Below are 20,776 nucleotides of genomic sequence, written 5' to 3'. Positions count from 1 at the left end.
AATATTAAGCCCATATCTAACAGGACTTCATACGGGAATGCCCATATATGGATGAAGACAGCCCATATCTGTGCGGCTGGTTCAAGGGATCTCCATGTATGGGCATAAAAGGGATGTACTATATACAGTACATTGATCTCCACATATGGGTAATTGGTCCGATATACATCACTGGCCAGATGTCCAAGAATTGGCTCGAGCTCTACCTTTAGGGCGAGGTCGCATGTCGCCCTGAGGCGTCTTACTAGTTAAGTATGCCTGGTTGTCAGGTGGGTAGTGACCCAGCTGAAGTTGTTGAATGGTAAAAAGGGGAGGGGATGATATGATGATGTCATTATGTCAGTGTTTTTCATTCATATCGGATCAGAGGCTTTCAGGAAGAAGCCAACAATGCACAGGGTTAGCATATTATAACCCCACCTGTTGCTCTATTAGAGTAATGTTAACTCCATAGACACACAACAGAAAAAGATTAAAACTATGGCACAACCTCTTTAAAATGTTGAATACTTTTACCACTGCACGCATGTACGCATGCGCACACACACACACACACACACACACACACACACACACACACACACCTATACTGGTAGATGTGGTTTAGCAGGACCCTTTAGCTCAAACCTGCGGTTTACAACATTAGCAGGACACCACTTTCCACTTGCTTTACTAATATGTGGAGCATGTCAAAAAATCTATTTTGAGCCATAGAACACATATTTCACTTCAAAAGTTGAATAAACTCAACACAACTCAAGTTTTAACAATCTGACAAAATCCTACATTAGGAGGACATTAGATAATTAGGTTCTAAGCTCCGCCCATGTGAATTAACAGGACTAACTACATTAACAGGACAGCTGCAATTAAACACATGAAAATATGTCACTGCAGGGTATTTAAGGGTCAAATGTGATTAAATGTGACATAGCTAAACACAAACAAGGCATTCTATTGATGTTTTTAAATCTCTTCCTAAGACACATTTGTTTTTTCGCTGGCTTTTAATGTTCCTTAATTTTCCTGCGCAAATCGCTACACAGTATGTCTACACTCATGTCATCAACATGGATCTGTCCCATATAGCGCCCCCATCAGGCCGATTTTTTCAAACACATTTTTTGACACTGCTCCTACAAATTTTGCCCTAAAATCACGAAAATCGGTACACCCCACATTCTCTGAGCCAACCAAAACTATACATTGTCCACACAACTAGGAACCAATGCCAGTTACATCCGTCTTTGTGTATACATGTGACCTGACGGTCGCTTATCTCCCGATTAGGGAGTCTTACTGGTAGGCCTGTTTGTCATTTATGCACCATGTACAGCACTTCGGTCAATGTCTCTTGCCTACAGTGGTGTGTTACTGTTTCAACACCTGACTTGCCCTCAGGATCAACCATACAAGTGGAATATAAGCCAGTAAACATGCCGGACTGGAATGACATCGATACAAAGCTCACTAACTAAGTGTTGTTGGTGCCACTGAGATGGTAAACTACAATTCAATGCAATATGACTACTGTGTGTGACTTAGCAGGCCTGAGAACAGGCTGAGAGATGTGATTTCAACATCTTCAATGTTGAGCTACTGTTAATAAAGTTCTGCAGTGAACAAACTAGCATTTTCATCCATCTTGGTCGAAGGGGGACATTGAAAATGTCATGACTGAGGGGTCAATAGACTTAAGCTTTGTGAAGTTAACTTTACAGCTCGTCTGTTATTCTTGACTTCTTTAGAGATTTTCATAAGAGATTTACTGGAAGGGTTATAAGACCAAAAACTATAGCTGAAAAACACACCAATCATGAACAAGGTTCAACATTTATTTTTTGTGGGACACAGGAATGTAGCCCTGCCCCGCTGTAATCAGACAAAATTCGGGGAAGACCGCCAAAGCACCTCAGACCGTAGGGATGGGACAATATACGATATTATCGTTTATCGTGATAAAAAACACTCACAATAATCATATTGTGGAGATTTAATTTATCGTGATATCATCCTCTGTCATACACTGGGATCAATTCACCTTTTATTTGCCGAGCTGCATATCCAGTACTATTTAAACCCTCTATAATTGGTAAAAGGTACATAATATATGTACTTCATACAGTAGTTTTTCACTCTCTACCAAATCTCTTTGCCAAAAAATAGACGATCTACAAGCTCACAATGCTTCGTGCTGCGAGCTTGTAGATCTGCATGATTACTGCATGATTGATCTGTCGCAAAGCCCTCTCCCTAACTGTGAGGATTGGACGACAGCGTAGCAAAACACTTCCACCCAAAGTTGGCTCCCATAGCCCGCTAAAAAGCCCGTACCTTGGCCCCCCATCGACCGGGAGAGACGGGGCCAGCACCCAGGGGGTACCCAGGGGCCCAGCCACCGCCAGGGCTCCCCACGGACCCCCTGGGAAAAAAATATGGGAAAATAGTCAAAAGTAGCCGATCATAAATGTGACCCGATTAGGGAGTCTTACTGGTATATAGGCAAATTAATATCAAAAACATTTATATTACATTATTACGGCCATGGTGAAACGTTGCTGCTGGGGGACCTGCTACAGTGATTATAGCTACCCAGAACATTTGAAGGGAGCATTTTTCAAATCATTTTCCGAAACCAAAATCTGCCTTAGACTGCAGCCTGTCGATTGTAGGTATAAATTATCGATACATTTGTTGTTTTTGGGTCAGTTTTAAGTGCACTGCAATTAAGCAATGACATTGTTTTTTCCAGCGGGTAAATGCACAGGAAGAAAAATTAAGTGAATCTTTAAAATATAGCAGATCCACAAGTCTAGGTATGCAGGTCGCCGGTTCGATTCCCGATCCGGACGACCTTTGCCACATGTCATTCCCCATCTCTCTCCCCATTTCCTGTCTGTCTACTATCCTAACAAATAAAGGCATAAAAAGCCCAAAAAACTAATCTTAAAAAAAAAGAAAGTCAGGTCTGAGATTTATCACCCAGCCCTACTTTAATGTTGAGTTACATGTTGTATGACATCATTTTTGTAGCTGCAAGGAATAATTATGGCAATTATAATTTGATAATTGATTTGCAGTATCTCATAAGCTACAGTGCGTTACTGCATCCCCATTATTCAGTTGCCTGCAAATGTATAAATAGGCTACTTTTTCCAGAATTATGTTTAATACCAGCGTTAGTCCAGAAACCCCCACATTTACATAAATCAAAACATCTATTTTCAATAAAGTAGTAAATGAGGATCTCCCTCAATTGATCTTTTCGAGAAATTAAATAAAGGTTGAATGAATGCAAATCTTTTGTATTGCTAAATGCTCATGATGTCCCCGAACATGCCATGACAAGGCAAATGTTTTCTTTGGATATTAATGTTATCACCACCGGCACCACCAAGATGGTTACTTTGTCAACTATCATTATTCTGATATTGCTACCATGCTGTTATGTAAAAATTTTCATATTCTGTTCACACAGTGGTTCTCAAAGTGAATTCCAGGTTGGAATCCACTTTGAGAACCACTGTTCAGGCCCAGGGACTCTGACACTGTTGTTTTTGACAACAAATTTTGATTTAGTTTTGTCATAATTTAGTGACCTGAAGAGTTTTAGTTTTAGTCTAATTTTAGTCGACTAAATATCATACATTTTTAGGCGACTAAATCTACAGTTCATTTAGTCAACTAAAATGTATTTTGGCAGGCCTTGATGGCATCGTAATGAGTGATTTTACACTTGGTTGTGTGCTGAAAATAGCAGATCTACAAGCTCACAACGCGTTGCGCGACACGTTGTGAGCTTGTAGATCTGCTATTTTCAGCACGCAACACTTGAGAACAACCAAACATAAAATGACTCTCTACTCCACTAGTCCCTCCCTAACGTTTTAGTCTAGTTTTGATTTTGTTGACGAAATTGTCAATATAATTAGTCTTAGTTTTAGTCATCACAGCTTAGTTTTTATTTAGTTTTTGTCAGTGAAAGAAATGCAATCGACAAATACTTTTCGTCATAGTTTTAGTCAACAACATCTACACTGCTCTGACAGTACAAATGGAACAAAATGAACACTAAGTCTCATGATGCAAGGTTAAATTAACATTGTCTGTCTGTCTGTCTGTCTGTCTGTCTGTCTGTCTGTCTGTCTGTCTGTCTGTCTGTCTGCCTGCCTGTTTGTCTGCCGATTGTTAACCAATTTGAGTTAAGCTCTCCTCCACTCTTTTCAAAGATTTCACCTTGTGCAGGGAAACCCTTTCACTCATTCTTTCCACTGTAGCCCACTTGCTGATTACTAGCTTGCAATGCAATCAGCCACTGATCAAATTCACCTGTGCTGCCTGCCCATCCCCCATCCCCCATCTCCCTCACTGCACTCACTCAAAACTGTGTGAGTGAGAAGCTGCCCCTCCCCCCACAGTCAGTTGGTTTGTTTGTATGCAGTCTGTACAAGGCAAGGCTTTAAATACTGTGAATATGTGTGAAAGTAAATCCTACGTGTTACTTTATGCTTAGGGTAGTCTTACTAGTGACTATATACAAATGGAACCAAATGGAACTCATAATCTGTGTAATCTATGCACATGGCTTATTTTTTTGTTCTGGTTAGTTAAAGCAGTGGTTCTCAACCTCTGGGTCAGGGAATTATTTTGGGGAGGGGGTCCTGCAGTATCGTTAGAGCTTTGGTCCATCCTAGACGTTAAGGTCTGATCAACTCTTGCGTGGGGTGGCTTCGCTTCAGTGTCGTGGATTATCGGTTGTGTGGTGACTGGTGATCACGCCTGTGCGCGTCGTAGGTGCCCAGTAATTCAGACGTGGCCTGCAGGCGAGTGATTATTGTGATTATAAGTCATGACTTAATTGTGTTGTGTGGTTTATGCGCGCGCGATTTTCAGTACTGGAGGAGTGATGTCGGCCGTCTTGGTGACGTGCTGCTGTGAGTGGTAGGATTAGGCCTATGTATCTTTATTTGTTGCTTGTTTAGGCCGGCCTGTGTATTTTTATTTATTGTTTGTTTATGCCTCTTTGGTTCCATGGAATGTAAGATCAGTGAGCTATAGCAGTTTGGTATGTGTGTGTTTGACTGACAGTCGACTGTGGGTGTGGTCATGTTGTATGTTGGGTGTCTACGTCTGGGTGTTTGTTAATACGTGTGTGGAGTATGGTAGTGTCTTGATTTGTGACGGTCTACGTCTAGCGTGACGACAGTAATGAGGATAAGTGGATGATATTGGTTATATTGTAGAGAATAAGCGTAGACTAATTAGATAATATTGGTGATATTGATGAAAATTAAATTAGGTATAAGGATAATAGAAAAGTCAATGGATATATGAATATAATGAGGATGAGTGTTGTGCAAGGAGGAGGAAAGTTGTTTGGATCCTGCCTCCTGTGCTCTCTTTCTCTCCCCTCTGTTGTCTCTCCCCTCTGTGTGTGTATCTGGGAGGGCCCCCTTTAAGTTGGGAGTGTTTTTACTTGAGTAGTTGGGTAGCAGATCCCAGGGTCAGACACTATTACATAGTTGCTCACAGCGGTTCTGTGGACGGTAGGGTTGACTTGCATCTTCCCCTATAGAGCCCACAGCGAGGCATGTGACCCCCTCCTCTCCTGTATGTTTGGCTCTCTTTCTCTCTTTCTCCCTGTCTCTCCTTCCTGTGCTGCTGTGGGCAGTATTTCTACTTGAGTAGTTCCTGCCACCGGAGTACCTTACGGTGTGTGAGACTGTGGGTGTTTTTGCACTGTATGGTGCAGTATATATATATGTATACATATATATATATGTCGATCCATCGATCCATTCGACCGCTTATCCGGAATCGGATTATAGTTCCAACTGTGGCTTCCAGATTTTCATATCCTGAGCAACTTCTAGTATTTTTACTTGGGGCGTTATTGGGCGTTATTGTTTGTTGTGTACTATTTGGATACTATTTTTGCTGCTGTGTCTATTGAGGGTTGAAATAGGGATTGGGAATGTGTGCCTATTTCTAAAACATGTTGCTCATGTTTTAAGGGGGGAGACCTAAAGGTCACAAAAGAATGTGGATTGTGGGAACGAGATGCAGGAGGAGTATTTTTACTCAAGCAGCTCGGAGACCAGAGCAAATGTTGAGACCAATCACAGGGTCCCCTTTCTTCTGAGCGATGGGAACACAACACTAGTTTAGCCAAGGCCCATGCAGGCTGAACCTCTCCCCTTAGTTATAATAAGTCTATGTGTGTTCCTTGTGAACCTTCCCGGTAGGATGGCCAAATTCTTTTCCGGACGCATGTTGTAATTGTCACTTTTTCCCAAGAAGAGATTACAGTGTAATTTGTTTTTCACGTGTAGCTAAAACTCCTGTTTCATTAGAATGTCACTCGGCACAGTCACTGCCAGCAGCCTGCTGGCATATTTGCGCCATTCTCATATATCATTGATAGAATAACAGGTGGCAGCCAGCCATTGGTTCTGTATGGCGGCATGAACGTTGTTCTTAAGCAAGGGTTATGTTGTGCCATTGTCATTTCATTTATCATCATTAATTTACCCTATAACGGTCGTTTAGAACATTAGAACCTTGCATGTCAATGCCAGCACCAGTGAACATATTAAAGTAGGCCTATGTCAGATTGAAAGCCTATCATGGATTGGTAAATGTGACAAGAAAGTCTCCAAACGAATAGAGTCTTGCAACCAATAGGGATTAATTGCAGGGGAAATCCCCGCCAGGGCTGGTTGTCTACCCAGACCTGAGAGATAAATAGGCAGTCATGGAGGCCAATTTTAATGTAGGCTGTTCAAATGAACTAACATATAGGCCTACTGGTTATCTTCTATTACTTTTCTTTTCCGCTGGTGCAATTGAAGTTTTCCTATATAAAGCCCTGGTCCATCCAGTGGTTCAATAGTGATTAAATGTTTGGGGGGTTGCTTATACACAGCCTAATTTATAACGGTGGGCTCGCCTGAGAGGTGGGCACACGTAAGTGATTCTCATTATTCATCTATCAGTCTATACTAGTCAGTCAAGTTCTCCTCAAAACTTGGGCACCTTTTCTATTCATACATACACCTACACCTACACCTACACACACCCCCACACACCCCCCCCCCCCCCCCCCCCCACACACACACACACACACACACACACACACACACACACACACACACACACACACACACACACACACACACACACACACACACACATACATACACACACACACACATACACACATACACACACACATACAGTACACACATCCACACACAGGTTTCCTTTTTCTCTCTCTACCTCCTTCTCTTTCTCTCTCCTCTCTCTCTCTCTCTCTCTCTCTCTCTCTCTCTCTCTCTCTCTCTCTCTCTATCTCTCTCTCTCTCTCTATCTTTTGTCTCTCTCTCCCAATCTCTCTCCTTCTCTCTCTCTTTATATCTTTCGTCTCTCTCCCCCTCTCTACCTCTCGCTTGTTGTTTCTTTGATTAAGCTGGTCTGTTTTCCCATTCCGCTGTTACTATGCAATGATGTTGTCCAGTCATGCCTTTATGTATAGAGCAATGCTCCTCAACTGTCCTTAGCTTGAGTACCTACCGTCCGGGATGGTTGAATTCGAGGCACTCCAATTAACAATTATTCTTGAATCACCTCTTTGCTAAGACTACCTCCAGTTCATAACACTTTAAGTCCAGTTTTCATGAATAACTACACATAACCTTGAAGCATATCTCAGTTCAAGAATCTGGGCTCACGTCAGGGGCTCTAGGTGTCCTCATTAAACATAACACTAGATGTGTCAGCCCTTCTCGCTTCCATTGTCGCCAAACCTACTAACTATGAACTGACATGATATGCTAGTTCTCTCTTAAGGGCGTTTTCTGAGTGGCTCTCGCAGTACCCCTAGTCGAGAAACACTGTTTTATCACACTTCAGGAGCATGATTGTTCTAATACAACTGTGTACTGTTCGCCAGGCTGTATCATGTAGTGTCATATTCACATAGGGATTAATAGGTGACAGAGAACAGGTATAGCTCATGCTCTGTTTGACGTGCAGCCATGGCACCTGGACACAGTTATCCGTCTCCTCATGCCGAACAATTTTGACACTCTGACTTTTGACATCTGACCTTTAGTTCTCCCACCATATTGAATTCTATGAAAAACAGTAAAGGTCCATCTCCTCCTGGGATTTTCGTGTCCCGTGCACGAAACATATTTTGCATGAACTTTGGACCAATGTCTGGAGATCTGCCAGATCTAATTGAAGCATGTTTTTTTGATAGTTCAATTGCATCCACATAATTAATTTATTGTTACACGCTCCATTTTGTTGCGTTTGGGATTACAATGCAAGCAAGGTACTAGGCCTAAGTAGGCCTACATTTATGGTCTGGTTATGTCCATACATGTACAAGATGGTGCATACAAGTCATTGTAACGCCTTACGCTAACGTACACACTCCTATGATGGGTACATGCAGGTTAGGTAAGAATGAGCCAACAGGACCACAGGGTGCTTCTGTCGTGGGGGAAACCTTGTCCTTTAAGGAAATAAAACTAAAAAACTACAGGAGCTTGTAGATCTAGTTTTCCCTGGAGAGAAAAAAAAAAAAAAAAGATAAAATGCAATCTGGAATAATTATATGAGTCCCTGGTTGCGATTAAAGATATATTAATGTGTGGGTCCCAGCACTGGAATAAACGCATTCAGAGGTCCGTGATGGTTACCCACACAGTAGCAGAAGGTGTTATTTTCAGAGGTCCTGCGGGGGGTCATCCTACTTCCCTGACACTTTGTTTCTCTCCAGTTTTGTTTATACGTTCATTATATTGTGGAGATTATGGTTTGAAGGTGTGAAGAATTAATCCTAATGATTTTTTCTTTTCTGTTTTCTTCTGTTTGAGCACACGTGGGCCAGGGGAGCTACCAGTGTGGACACCTCACTGGAGATCAGAGCCAAAAACCTGCGTTCAGGCCATCCCCAGTCATGCCCAAAGACGCAAACACAGAGACCATCTGGGTGGACAATGAACAGACCTGGACCTGTGAAATCTACAGGACATGGACTGCGGCTCCGCATGACCGACAGGATCAGTCTGGCCCAAGACCATTTGAAGCTTAATAGGCATACAGTAGTATTTGGCAATCGATTTTTTTTCTTTTGGTGTATGATTGTGTGGCATGGAAATCAACTCATTGAAGTAGGCAAAGCGGCTGGACCTAGGTCTACCGAACTGTTTTTATTTTTGTGGTGAGTATATGGCTAGGTGCATCCGGCATTCCGGGTGCCGGGAGGAACAACCAGTTTGTTCGCCTGGCCGTCGACACCTGAAGACTAGGGAGGAGTTTAGCGATAGCGAGTTTTCGGGTAGGCAGAGGAGCCATGGGGTTCAATGAGAAGGTTTACATGCCTTGAGTGAAAGAATTGATTGAGTGTGGATGCCTGTATGACTGTAGGTCATGGCTGAATGGGTGTGTGAATGATAGTGAATGGTGGATGAATGAAGGTGTATGGCCCATGAGGGAATGTGTGTATTGAATGCAGACAACCATACCCTTGCACCTAACTATACAGTAGTGAATATAAAGACAATTGTGGGAGATGTCTTTACATCTCCCACAGGGGGGGGGACAACATTGATAGAGGATGAGTGACAGGTCCGTTAACATATGGCTAAATATGTAATTAAATTATACTAATAATAGGGGTGTAACGATACTGTATGTTAGTGATATATGATATTTAATAGCGATATGATATGTGTCACGATAACATGGTTGACGATATGATACATATAAGATAAACCCGTACTTTGACATGAAGACATTTATCGATATTCCAAGAGTAGTTAGATGCAATCTTAGCTCTTGAAATTGATAAATGCAAGGCAAATACTTTTTATACAATCAATTATTTGCATTACAAAACAATCTGCTACCAATTATCTGCATTGTAAAACGATATGATATGATACAATGCTGTACGGTATGGTATGTTGCATTGGCGGGTGCATGGATACGGTCGATCATGGTAAATTGAACTTAATCGTTCGATCCAGTTACTATTTTGTTACACCCTTTCTAAATAATGGATAAAAGGACATGTAGAGACAAATGTGACACTAATGAACATGATTATAGTACTAATGTATAGACATACATGGACAGCGCTTGAGCTCCATGGAATTATAAATAATATTTTTAGAATAAATAAAATACAAATATTGGAAGTCAATGAGGGAAAAATACATACATATATATATATTACTGATACCTCTTGGCATCTCATACACCAGTATAGAGATGATATGTGTTTATTTTTTTAGATTTAGAATGAGATCGATGATTTGATTATACAGACAGCATATCATTTTGTAAGATAATCGATCAACTAACAAGGGGGGCGCAACTATGTTATACCTTTCTAGGCGCATGAATGGCATTAACCCATAGGGAATTGAACATCGTAGTTGCATTTTGAGTCTGATGTCTTAAGTTGGCATAGGAAGCAGCTTGGTGGAAAGTACTGGTGAGGACTGAAATCAATCTCCTGCTGCCTCAGTAAGTGAGACCGTGGGGAGGAAGGGGACGCCCTTGCTCTCTCATGTTCTAGTCACGGACCTGATGGTAGCTAATTCATGCTGAGGGGGACTCGCTGAGTCTGAGCTGGCCACCACCTCCAGAGGTGGAACTTCAACCGAGGAATCTAGAACCATGGTTGTACAGGTTTGAACTCATAGATCTGCGCTGCAGGTCTGCCCCTCAGCCTAAAACCACCACACTGGCCCTTATTATCAATGGGGTCATTGATGTTGACATCAGTGAGCTTGTAGTTTTAGTGCCAACTTTTAACCTACTGGTAGTTTGTAATCGAGCATTTCATGAGTGAGTTATCAAGGCAGGGTAGTTTGTCAATCAAGGCACAATCAGCCCACTTCTAGAATCCTTCCCTTCCATCAAGCGGAGAACACTACAAGGAACCAAGGAACACTGCACTGAGGCGATGAAGCCAGGCGGGCATACAAAGGACAATTTGGACAATCACCTTCCGGTAGATATGGACAGTTTTCTCTGCAAGAAAATGTCGTTCCCTCTAGCCAAAAGGATGCGGACTGTCAACCTGTTCAGTTTCGGCTGGGCAGAAGGTCGGCTCTTGAAATGGTGAAACAAACCGCCTAGGGGGGCGGGACTCATACTCTACCCAAACATGAATCGCCATGTTAGTGACTGTGTTTATATCGGCTCTCATTCGTTAATGCTGCATCACCTCGATCCATTCCGTTGTGGCGAAGGGCATAGTCAGAGCCATGGACATTCATGCAATCAAGATGAGGGTGATGGAGGAACGCTCTGCTTCTTCCCTTCCTGAGGAGTACCTTGTTGTGAAGGATGAGGTACTGGTCGATAGCATGTATACGGAAGATAACATCGATATCCATCCCCATGAGCGCGGTGACATATGGGATGGAGAGAGGCGTCGGTTCCTGAATACCACTGACTGAAAGGATGTCCGGGGCATGCCCGCCTCTGGACATCCTCTCCAGGTACTCTGTACCTCCAGCTCTCCTTTCATCCCCTTTGGCCCCCACACATACTCATTAGATAGCCACAAGCTTCTTACTGATCTCATTTTTCTGGCTGATCCATCCTTTGCATTCATTCCAAATGTTCTTGACTTCGACCTTTCCTTCAACATTGCATTTGGCACCTACACCACATGCACCACATGGTATGGTAGCCCCTAGGCGAAGATTTTGCTCGTCTTTTCAGATTAGACAATTTTTTAGTTGTTTCTTAGGCTGTGATAGTGGGTGAGGACTGTTGCGAATTAGCGTCGCCGATGCGCATGCATTTTATTATTCAATGTGTTTTGTTTCATTACCTCATTGTTGTCTATAAGTTAGGTATATCTCCAGCTTATGATATTTTAGCTGTGATCTAAACTGCAAGGCTTAAACATAGTGTGGGTGTGGGCGTAAGCTCTAGGATCACTATAATTATTGTTTGTCACTGCAATGTATTTTATGACGTTCACGTTAAGATAGCTGTCTGTTTTGTGGGTTGATTCCTTTTAGTTTTCAAATGCTTAGATCTTCATGTGTTGTGATATTTGTTTACATTCAGTTTAGACGATGCTCGGGGGTCCCTCCGGGTCGGTTGCGGTGTGGCTGTGTGGTTTGAGTTCAAGTTTTCCCCACTAGGTGGCGGTAAAACCGCCAAGGGGGGATTGCAGTATCGTTAGAGCTTTGGTCTAACGCGAACACACAGCCACTCATCAGGCCGGGACACTGCTGAGCTGGGGTCGAACATCTGTCTCCCTTCTCACACACTCTTTTCCCCAGCACACACTCCAGTTCTGAGTCGTGCACTTATGCAGAATATTATCATACAGTATTATGGATATGAGAGTATCTTGGTGCATACGAAGAGGACATTCTTCTGTACATTAAGGGCCCAGCCCATGAGGCTTGTAGTACGATTGATGAGTCTTCTACTGCACACAGCTGCCTATCTCAGGACCTTAAAAGGAGTCTGGGTCTCGAATAGACTCTCAGCTTTCCAAATTGTTTAGACACCGAGTGCTCACACATCGGGAGGCGTGCGTGGAAATCAGACTGAAGACACCATATACACACGCTTAGCCCACGCACGGACACGCACGTAAAGATGCACGTAAAACTGACACTGCCTGATGAACCAGGCTCATCGGATGAACATCTGGCCTCATCTCACAGGCCACCATTTCCATATATGTACATTTTCTGAAGGACCCATGTCACATAAATTGCATTAATGTACACATTTTTCAGACTCTGCGGCGCGGTAGTAGCGCACATACAACATGCACGGCGAACATGCATGTGAGAAGACACTCATTAGACTGGCAGTATAAGAGGGGTCAGGCAGAGAGGACCATTGCTTTTTGTCTCAACGTCGTGCGTCCACACATCGATCCTTGATCAATCAGCCCGGGAGCTGACTGCAACCTCTGTATAACTTGCTATGTGTAATAAACCCTTGCTCGGTCTTTTGACGAGTGAACCGAGGACTATTGTTTTCCTCTTCTTATTGTGTCGCCTCATATCACTGCTGGAGAAACGGTGGACAAGTCAGAACCCCTGAATATACTACAGTCCCCAGATGATTATCTAAATGACTGTGCACCATTGCTTTCTCTCTGAACAGTAAACATACAGCATAAGGTTTAAGTGTAAGGGTATCTTCAGATTTCTAAAGTACCCTTCCGTAATCAATGGGGGCAATTTACCCCTTTTTGTGCAGATATATGACCGATTTGTTGCATGTCTGAGTCATCATGACATCACTGAGATGCCATAGACTCCTACCTACCCACTGTCTGACGTGACCTACCACTGCCGGATGCACCCACGCACACGCGCACACACGCACCTCATCCCGGATTGTATAACAGATTTCTTAAGCCCGGTTCACAATGCAACATGCTAGCCCAGATGATCCTTTTGCCGTCTTATAACCTAAAAGCCTAACATGGGTTTGTGACAGCACTGAGAGTAGAGACGTGCTACAGCCAATCAGAGAACAGGACAGGTGGCTTGTTTGATTTAATTCACACATTATTTTCTTTTATATAATTAAAAGACTGTTTGTCTGTCTGGATCAATCCAGTGATATAACTTTAATAATTCTCGTGGGCGAATCCAGGTGTGACAGAACACTCTCAATGGAGCTATTGTAGTCCAGCCTGAGGATGCAGTAGCCTAGACTCTGAACCTCTTCAGGCGATAAAAGCAATATAGTTGCAAATTCTTTATCCTCACGTGCGTTGTGTCCCACTTGAGCTCCTCTTTATTGTGTACTTCAAGGAACTTGTGTACTTCAAGGAACTTTAAATCCCTGCTCCCTCAAGCAAGGAGATGAGGATTAGATTTGAGTCTGGAGGAATCAAGCAGGTTAGACTGATTGTAGTCCGAGCATTTCAGGCAAAAAAGTGCGCGATTCCATCAAAATACTGCACAAACTGGCCGGACTATAGTAACATTGTGTCACATATGAGGAAATGGCATATTCGGGACAACCTTGGTAGTAGGCTAATAAGGCTATGCTTTATTCAAGCCAAACGAGACACTCTATTTGGTGCTTTATGATCCCACAGGGAATGCTACAATTTGTCAATCAGTGTCATCACCGATGAACAAACTTTTACTGCACTGTTTTTACAGTACAGTAAAAGTACAGACAGTACAGTACAGACAGTACAGTTCAGTGATAAAAGGTCAAGGTCACAAGCTTATTTAGAATAATTTGACCTTAGAATTGTAGTAAGCTACTTTGGTGTCATATACTGTATCTGAAGGCTAGTGAAGTCACTGATCTACAAGATGTACACACAATTCGTAACACAAGAATTTTGCCTATACTGTGTAATACTGTGTAGAGGAATAATTCTAGAATCAGTATCGGGATTTAAAGGGATATTCCATTTAAAAAAACTCTGCCTTGCATGGGTCTGCCTCCCCAGGCTCAGGGCCTCTCCCCACACACACCCATTGTAACTTCAAACTCCATTATATTTTTTTCTGGTGACTCATACTACCCTCCTAATACATGAGCAGGCCATGTTTTTTTTCGATACAATTTTTCATTTATTTGTAATAATTTTAATTTTTCAAATTCTCCCAAAGAATTATTAAAAATAAATGAAAAGGGTTATTGAGAAAACACGGCCTGCTCACGTATTAGGAGGGTAGTATGAGTCACCAGAAAAAAATAGTGTGTGTTTTTAATGAAGTTTGAAGTTACAATGGGTGTGTATGTGGAGAGGCCCTGAGCCTGGGGGGAAAGATAACATTTACATCAAATATATAAATATTAAAAACTGTTCAGGGTGTTCATAAAAGCCTGATTAGATGATAAAGTGACCAAAATGATCTGTAGGCTTGAACTTAATGTAAAAATGGTGCCTGGGTGCCTGCCTACTCCTGTATGTCGGAGTTAACTTAAACTCATATGTACTGTACATGATGTCATGGTCATGATGTGGTCATGTGATACTGTATATAGGAGCTACGCTGATCAGCATACATGACTGTGCAGAGCTGCTACCAGTGGTGCTTTGGGGTTTTCTTTTCAGGGCGGACGGTCATTTATTGACGTCACATGCACGAGCGCCTTTAGATGTGTGCGTGCTAACTAAAAGTTTGCTTTGAACAAATCTCATCTATCACAGTAATGGAGCCAGGTAGCCTGAGACACGCACAATGCACATACAGTCACCGCTGGAAACCTACAGTAGGTGTTAAAGTAGCCTATCCATATGAATAGGGGGGTATGTGCAAGCCCACCACTCACTGCCTGCCTGGTAAACCTGTTATGCGAATAGCCATTTGATTACCATGGTCATCACTTGTATAGCTACACATTTTTAAAGTGACAGTTTAAGTACTTTCTAATACCTCTAGAGTGACAGTTTAAATTAAACATTGGCCAAATTGACAAATATTATGCAGAAATTGTGAAAATAGCCAATCTACATCCTCGTGAGCATGTAGATCTGCTATTATTATTAATTTAGGGGGTTGTGTCCTGAAAAGGTTGAGAACCACTGCATTAATCCATTTAGGCCTGGGGCCGATTCTAAAAATGCCTTTTAAATCCGGCCAAGATTTTCATTAAGAAAACAAATGCAATTCATTAATAAAAAATAGAAACATGTAAGAACCACAAAATGTACAGTCAATTGGATGAGTGGTTTGTAAAATATGCATAGCCTCCTTGGAGTGAGCTAAAATGTTGGCAAACTTGGAAAATGGACATTAATATAAACATGATTTTTTGGGACGTTTTGATTAATTATTACACAAAATAACAATACAACAATTGCAATATCTGGTTAAATTTGTATAATTAAGAAACATTGTCTGTATGTTATGCAAATCATGTTGCAGGCCCATGGTGTGGCAAACCACCAACATGGTAGACCCCTGAACAGTGTTTATGCCAAGTTTAGTGTGGATTGGAGCAACGGTGTGCCTGTGGCAGCCAGGGGCCCCTGGGAGCCACATTGGGCCCCTTGTGTTGCTATTATAATGGTAGACCCCTGAACGGTGTTTGTGCCAAGTTTAGTGTGGATCGGAGCAACGGTATGCCTGTGGCAGCCAGGGGCCCCTGGGGGCCACGTGGGGCCTGTGGTGTTGCTATTATAATGGCAGACCCCCAGAACGGTGTTTGTACAATCAAGTTTAGTGTGGATCAGAGCAACGGTGTGCTTGTGGCAGCCAGGGGCCCCTGGGGGCCACATGGGGCCCTTGGTGTTGCTATTATAATGGCAGACCCCTGAACGGTGTGTGTGCCAAGTTTAGTGTGGATCGGAGCAACGGTGTGCTTATGGCAGCCAGGGGCCCCTGGGGGCCACATGGGGCCTGTGGTGTTGCTATTATAATGGCAGACCCCTGAAGAGTGTTTATGACTAACGTTATTCACCCAAAATGCTATGTCATTGAAATGTTCATAAAAACATGTATGTGCATTAACAGGACTCTGACACCCAGCCAATCAGGTGCTTCAAAACATACACTGTGTGTGAATATTCATGAGCTTGTGTATGAACATGCAGTAGCATTACACAACCTATGGGGGCGCTGTTCAGACACAAAAAAGTCGGGTGTATGTGTATTAACAGGACATCAAAAAAAAAAGTTGGATTTGGGCTCTCTAGACCAATAGAAACACTTCTGCTATTTCAGAATTGTCCATGAATTAGCAGGACACCAGTCCTGTCCTGCTAATCCAAAATGTCCTGTTAGTGTGGTGTGTATTCAGGCCAATTGTCCCGTTAAACCACATTTACCAACACACACACACACACACACACACACACACACACACACACACTGAAGATATACTTCAGTCTGCTTTTAACAACATTAACCCTGGCGTTTATATTTTGGGCACATGAAAAAGTTAAAATAACCGATCTATAAACCCCCAAACAAATTAAAAAAGGAATCTATTCCAACTTTCCTTATTTAATTTTTTTATTTGCAATGATAGTGATAATGGCCAATATACAAGCTCCGAACATGTTGCATCATGACACGTTGTGAGCTTGTAGATCAGAAGATATAAAAGATGATTAAAGGGGATATGATAGACCAAAGTCAAGTTTCCTTACTCTTTGTGCACGGTTTTAGTAGATCTACAAGCTCACAGTGTGTTGCATCGTGACACACCTGATCACTCATCATTGTGTGTGTGTGTGTGTGTGTGTGTGTGTGTGTGTGTGTGTGTGTGTGTGTGTGTGTGTGTGTGTGTGTGTGTGTTGGTCTTATATCCATAGTGTGATATCAGTCAATTTGACTGGACCAGAAAAGACACCAGGGAGAGAGACAGACAGGCTTGAAGAAAAAGACAGGAGTGTGATAAACTTCAGGACTACTGACCTGAGATCCTCCAGTTTACAATGTGGACTCTGCAGTCCAACACAGAGACGCTTAACGCCTGCATCTCGCAGCTCGTTACCAGTCAGGTCCAGGTGTGTCAGACTGGAGGAGCTGCAGCTGAGAACTGAGGCCAGATCTTCACAACATCTCTCTGTGAGTCCACACCGCCCCAAACTGAATGGAGATGAACACATGGAAATGTTATTCTGTCTTTAGTCCATGTTATTTGTGCAACACATTTCATAACAGATAAACTCAGTCTGCTTCATATTAAAATATTCATGAATAACCTCAAGCATTTCTAAACCACTAATCCACAAATCATCAATTATACAACATTTCACGCACACACATGCACGCACGCACGCACGCACGCACGCACGCACGCACGCACGCACGCACGCACGCACGCACGCACACACACACACACACACACACACACACACACACACACACACACACACACACACACACACACACACACACACACACACACACACACACACACACGTAATTCTACAGGTCACAGGCTAACGTGACAACATTTTTCTCATTTAGAGAGATTTAGAGTGACAGCGTGCGTGCTGCTTGGATCCAATAAAAATATAATTGTGTATGTTTTTATAACTTAATAAATAGTGTTGTGTATTGTCCCTGTCAAATAAACGTATAATAAACATATATAAACATATCAGTAGCAACATCTAAAATGACACACATGCTTTCCCGGATTTAAGCGTATGGGTAAAAAGCATTTATAAAATGACTTAGGAGCTTTATAATTATTACCCAGGACCAGGAGGCAAAGTGGTTTCACAGAGCTGGAACGTTCTAAAAGGTTGTTCACCAGAAATGATATCTAGGACCTTCACTGATCACAACCTGGTTGGACAACCTAGTCAACTAGCTACTGGAAAGCTACTGGAGGCGAAAATTGCAAATGGCCGCCACGTTTTTTTTTTTGCAAAACCCTATAATTGAAAGTATTCTATGTTGTATGACAAGTTAGACTTATCTGAGGGTTGAAAGGTTAAGCTGCTAATGCAAAATGAATATGTATAATATTATTTTTTAACACATCAATGTCTCAGTTTTTATGAGAAATCTCATATTTACAATGAAGAAACTATTGGTGGCAAAACATGTATTTCACTTTATTTACAACAAATTGGCATTGCCCATCAGCATAGTGTCCTAGTAGCTATTTTGAGGAAGTTTTAGGCTTTTAGTCATATTCTGAGTCACTGCTGCTGTCACTGCTCTCAAATGTGGCAGTGTGTATCCTTCTGCATTTGGTTGCCAGTCCCTGGCAACAGCACCCTATGTAGTATGGGACGGCCTTCTTTGTACATGAACAGTTCTTCTGGCAGCCTTTGACATATCCACATCATATCATCTCGTCCATTGACACAGGCCAGGCTGGCTGTGTAGATGGAAGTGGAACTACATTTCCCTTATCCAGAGACCAACCTGGTTTGGCAATGTGTGCACTCTTGTCAATGAGTGTTGCCAGAGCAGCCCTTTTCAGGTGCAGGAGAAATGTATTCTCTGTTGCAGGAAGTATCTTTAAGAGTGTTGATGTTCAGGAACTTGTATGCTCTTAGATCAGACCCATCAAAGTGATCAGCTGTGGATGTGTACACAGCTATGGTGAGGTCTCTTGCCTGAATGAGGAGGTCATCTGTTATGGCATCGTCAGGGTTCTCACCAAACTCTTCAAGAGCAGGTATATCCAGACTCATGCTGCTCGTGAACCATGCGCCATTCTTTCCAGTGAAATATGGATAACTATTGATATCTCTACCAATCAGACTGTGGACGAAGGGCATGGCACAACAATGTGAAAGTCCCAATGCCACTACCATTTCATGTATAGGCAGGTATGCATTCTGGGCTGTTCTCACCCACAGCTCTGGGAGGTCGCTGAGGTATGTTGCACCATAGTATAAGCACAAGGTAATGATGTCGGTGTCATTCGCATGTATGACAACTCTGTCAACTCCTTCATTCTTGACACTGTAGAGGGTGTGGAGTATTATCCAAGTGTCAGCCTCCTGCTGTGTGGAATCCAGAGCAGGAACATCCATAACCAAACCTTCTGTGCGCACCACACTCTTCGTCTCTTCTTTGAATCCACCACCCAGATAGACATGGGTTGGGCCAAGAGCAGGCTCCAGTTGTTCATTCTCACACCATTTCTCACAGAGGAAGCTCAGAAGGTTTGCTTTGTTAGCTGGCACTGCAAAACACTCCTTTGGATCAGGAGCTGTGTACTGCTCACTGACTTCATATCTGGCTGATTTTGATGGGCCGTATCTCTGTTCCTGTTCAGCTGACTTAAGGCTGGATCCACTGTACCTGTCACAACAGAAGTGAATGATCTCAGTGCCAGCAGGCACATCATTCAGCAGCAGGTGTTTGTATCGCTCAGCAATGGTTAAAAATCTTTCACCTTTGTGAAAAAGACCAGTGTCGTATCGCGCACATAGCATCAACGACTAATGCTGATCTACCTCATCTTGAGGTAGATCAGGGATGCTGGTCTCTTTGGTCTCCTCTTTCAGGATCTTCACTAGGCTTGCTTTAGTACCCGTTCTCATACTGCCATCTTCCTGGATGATGGATGGGGGAAAGTCACTGCACTCATGATTGCATATGAAGTCAACAATGTCAAGTCCTCCACCACTGGCGATGATCTGTGTCATGCGCAGAAGGGCATTAACTTCATTGCTCTGTCAGGTGCAGGAGATTTCCCCCTGGACTTCTTTTGCTTCATGTTTTGTGTATGGAAGGTGTTAAGCTTCACAAAATGTGTCTTCTTCTGATCACTGGACAGTGACTCAGACAGTACCTTCAGACCATTTACTTTCACAATCGTCATGTTGTCCTTGACTGTGGAATCTGCACACTGTCCAGTTGATATGTTGATCAGGGATGTTGAGGCTGTTGTGAATGGGTTGGTCTCTACTGCTGCCATGACCTTGACTACCATCTCTGCATCCCTGGTGACACAACTCCAACCAGATTCATGGTGTGGATTGTTCATGTACAAAGAAGGCCATCCCATGCTACATTGCCGTTGCCAGGGACTGGCAACCAAATGCAGCAGGATACACACTGCCACATTTGAGAGCAGTGACAGCAGTAGTGACTCAGAATATGAACAAAATCCTAAAACTAACTCAAAATAGCTACTAAGACTGATGGACAATGCCAATTTGTTGTAAATAAAGTGAAATACATGTTTTACCGCCAATAGTTTCTTCATTGTAAATATGAGATTTTTCACAAAAACAGAGACATTGATGTGTTAAAAAATAATAGCAACATATTCATTTTGCATTAACAGTTTAACCTTTCAACCATCAGATAAG

The 20,776-nt window shown here is 42.6% G+C and overlaps 1 protein-coding gene across 1 annotated transcript in view; it reads right to left on the bottom strand.

Annotated features, from left to right (window-relative positions):
- The window catches only part of LOC308290019 (ribonuclease inhibitor-like), a gene marked incomplete at both ends in the record, with an annotated part of 51,657 nt that extends 32,513 nt beyond the window's left edge, over nt 1-19,144 (bottom strand). Inside the window, 2 exons of the mRNA XM_080731796.1 lie at nt 17,403-17,576; nt 19,014-19,144. Of these exons, the coding sequence (XP_080587922.1) occupies nt 17,403-17,576; nt 19,014-19,144 (305 nt within the window). The remainder of the gene's footprint in view (nt 1-17,402; nt 17,577-19,013) is intronic.
- Nucleotides 19,145-20,776: the final 1,632 nt, after the last annotated feature.

Source organism: Nannobrachium achirus, assembly GCF_963921795.1.
Source record: "Nannobrachium achirus genome assembly, chromosome: 1".
In the NCBI taxonomy this organism is placed as follows: domain Eukaryota; kingdom Metazoa; phylum Chordata; class Actinopteri; order Myctophiformes; family Myctophidae; genus Nannobrachium; species Nannobrachium achirus.
Note: the sequence above shows the minus strand (reverse complement) of the source record. Positions and strands in the feature narration are given on the sequence as shown.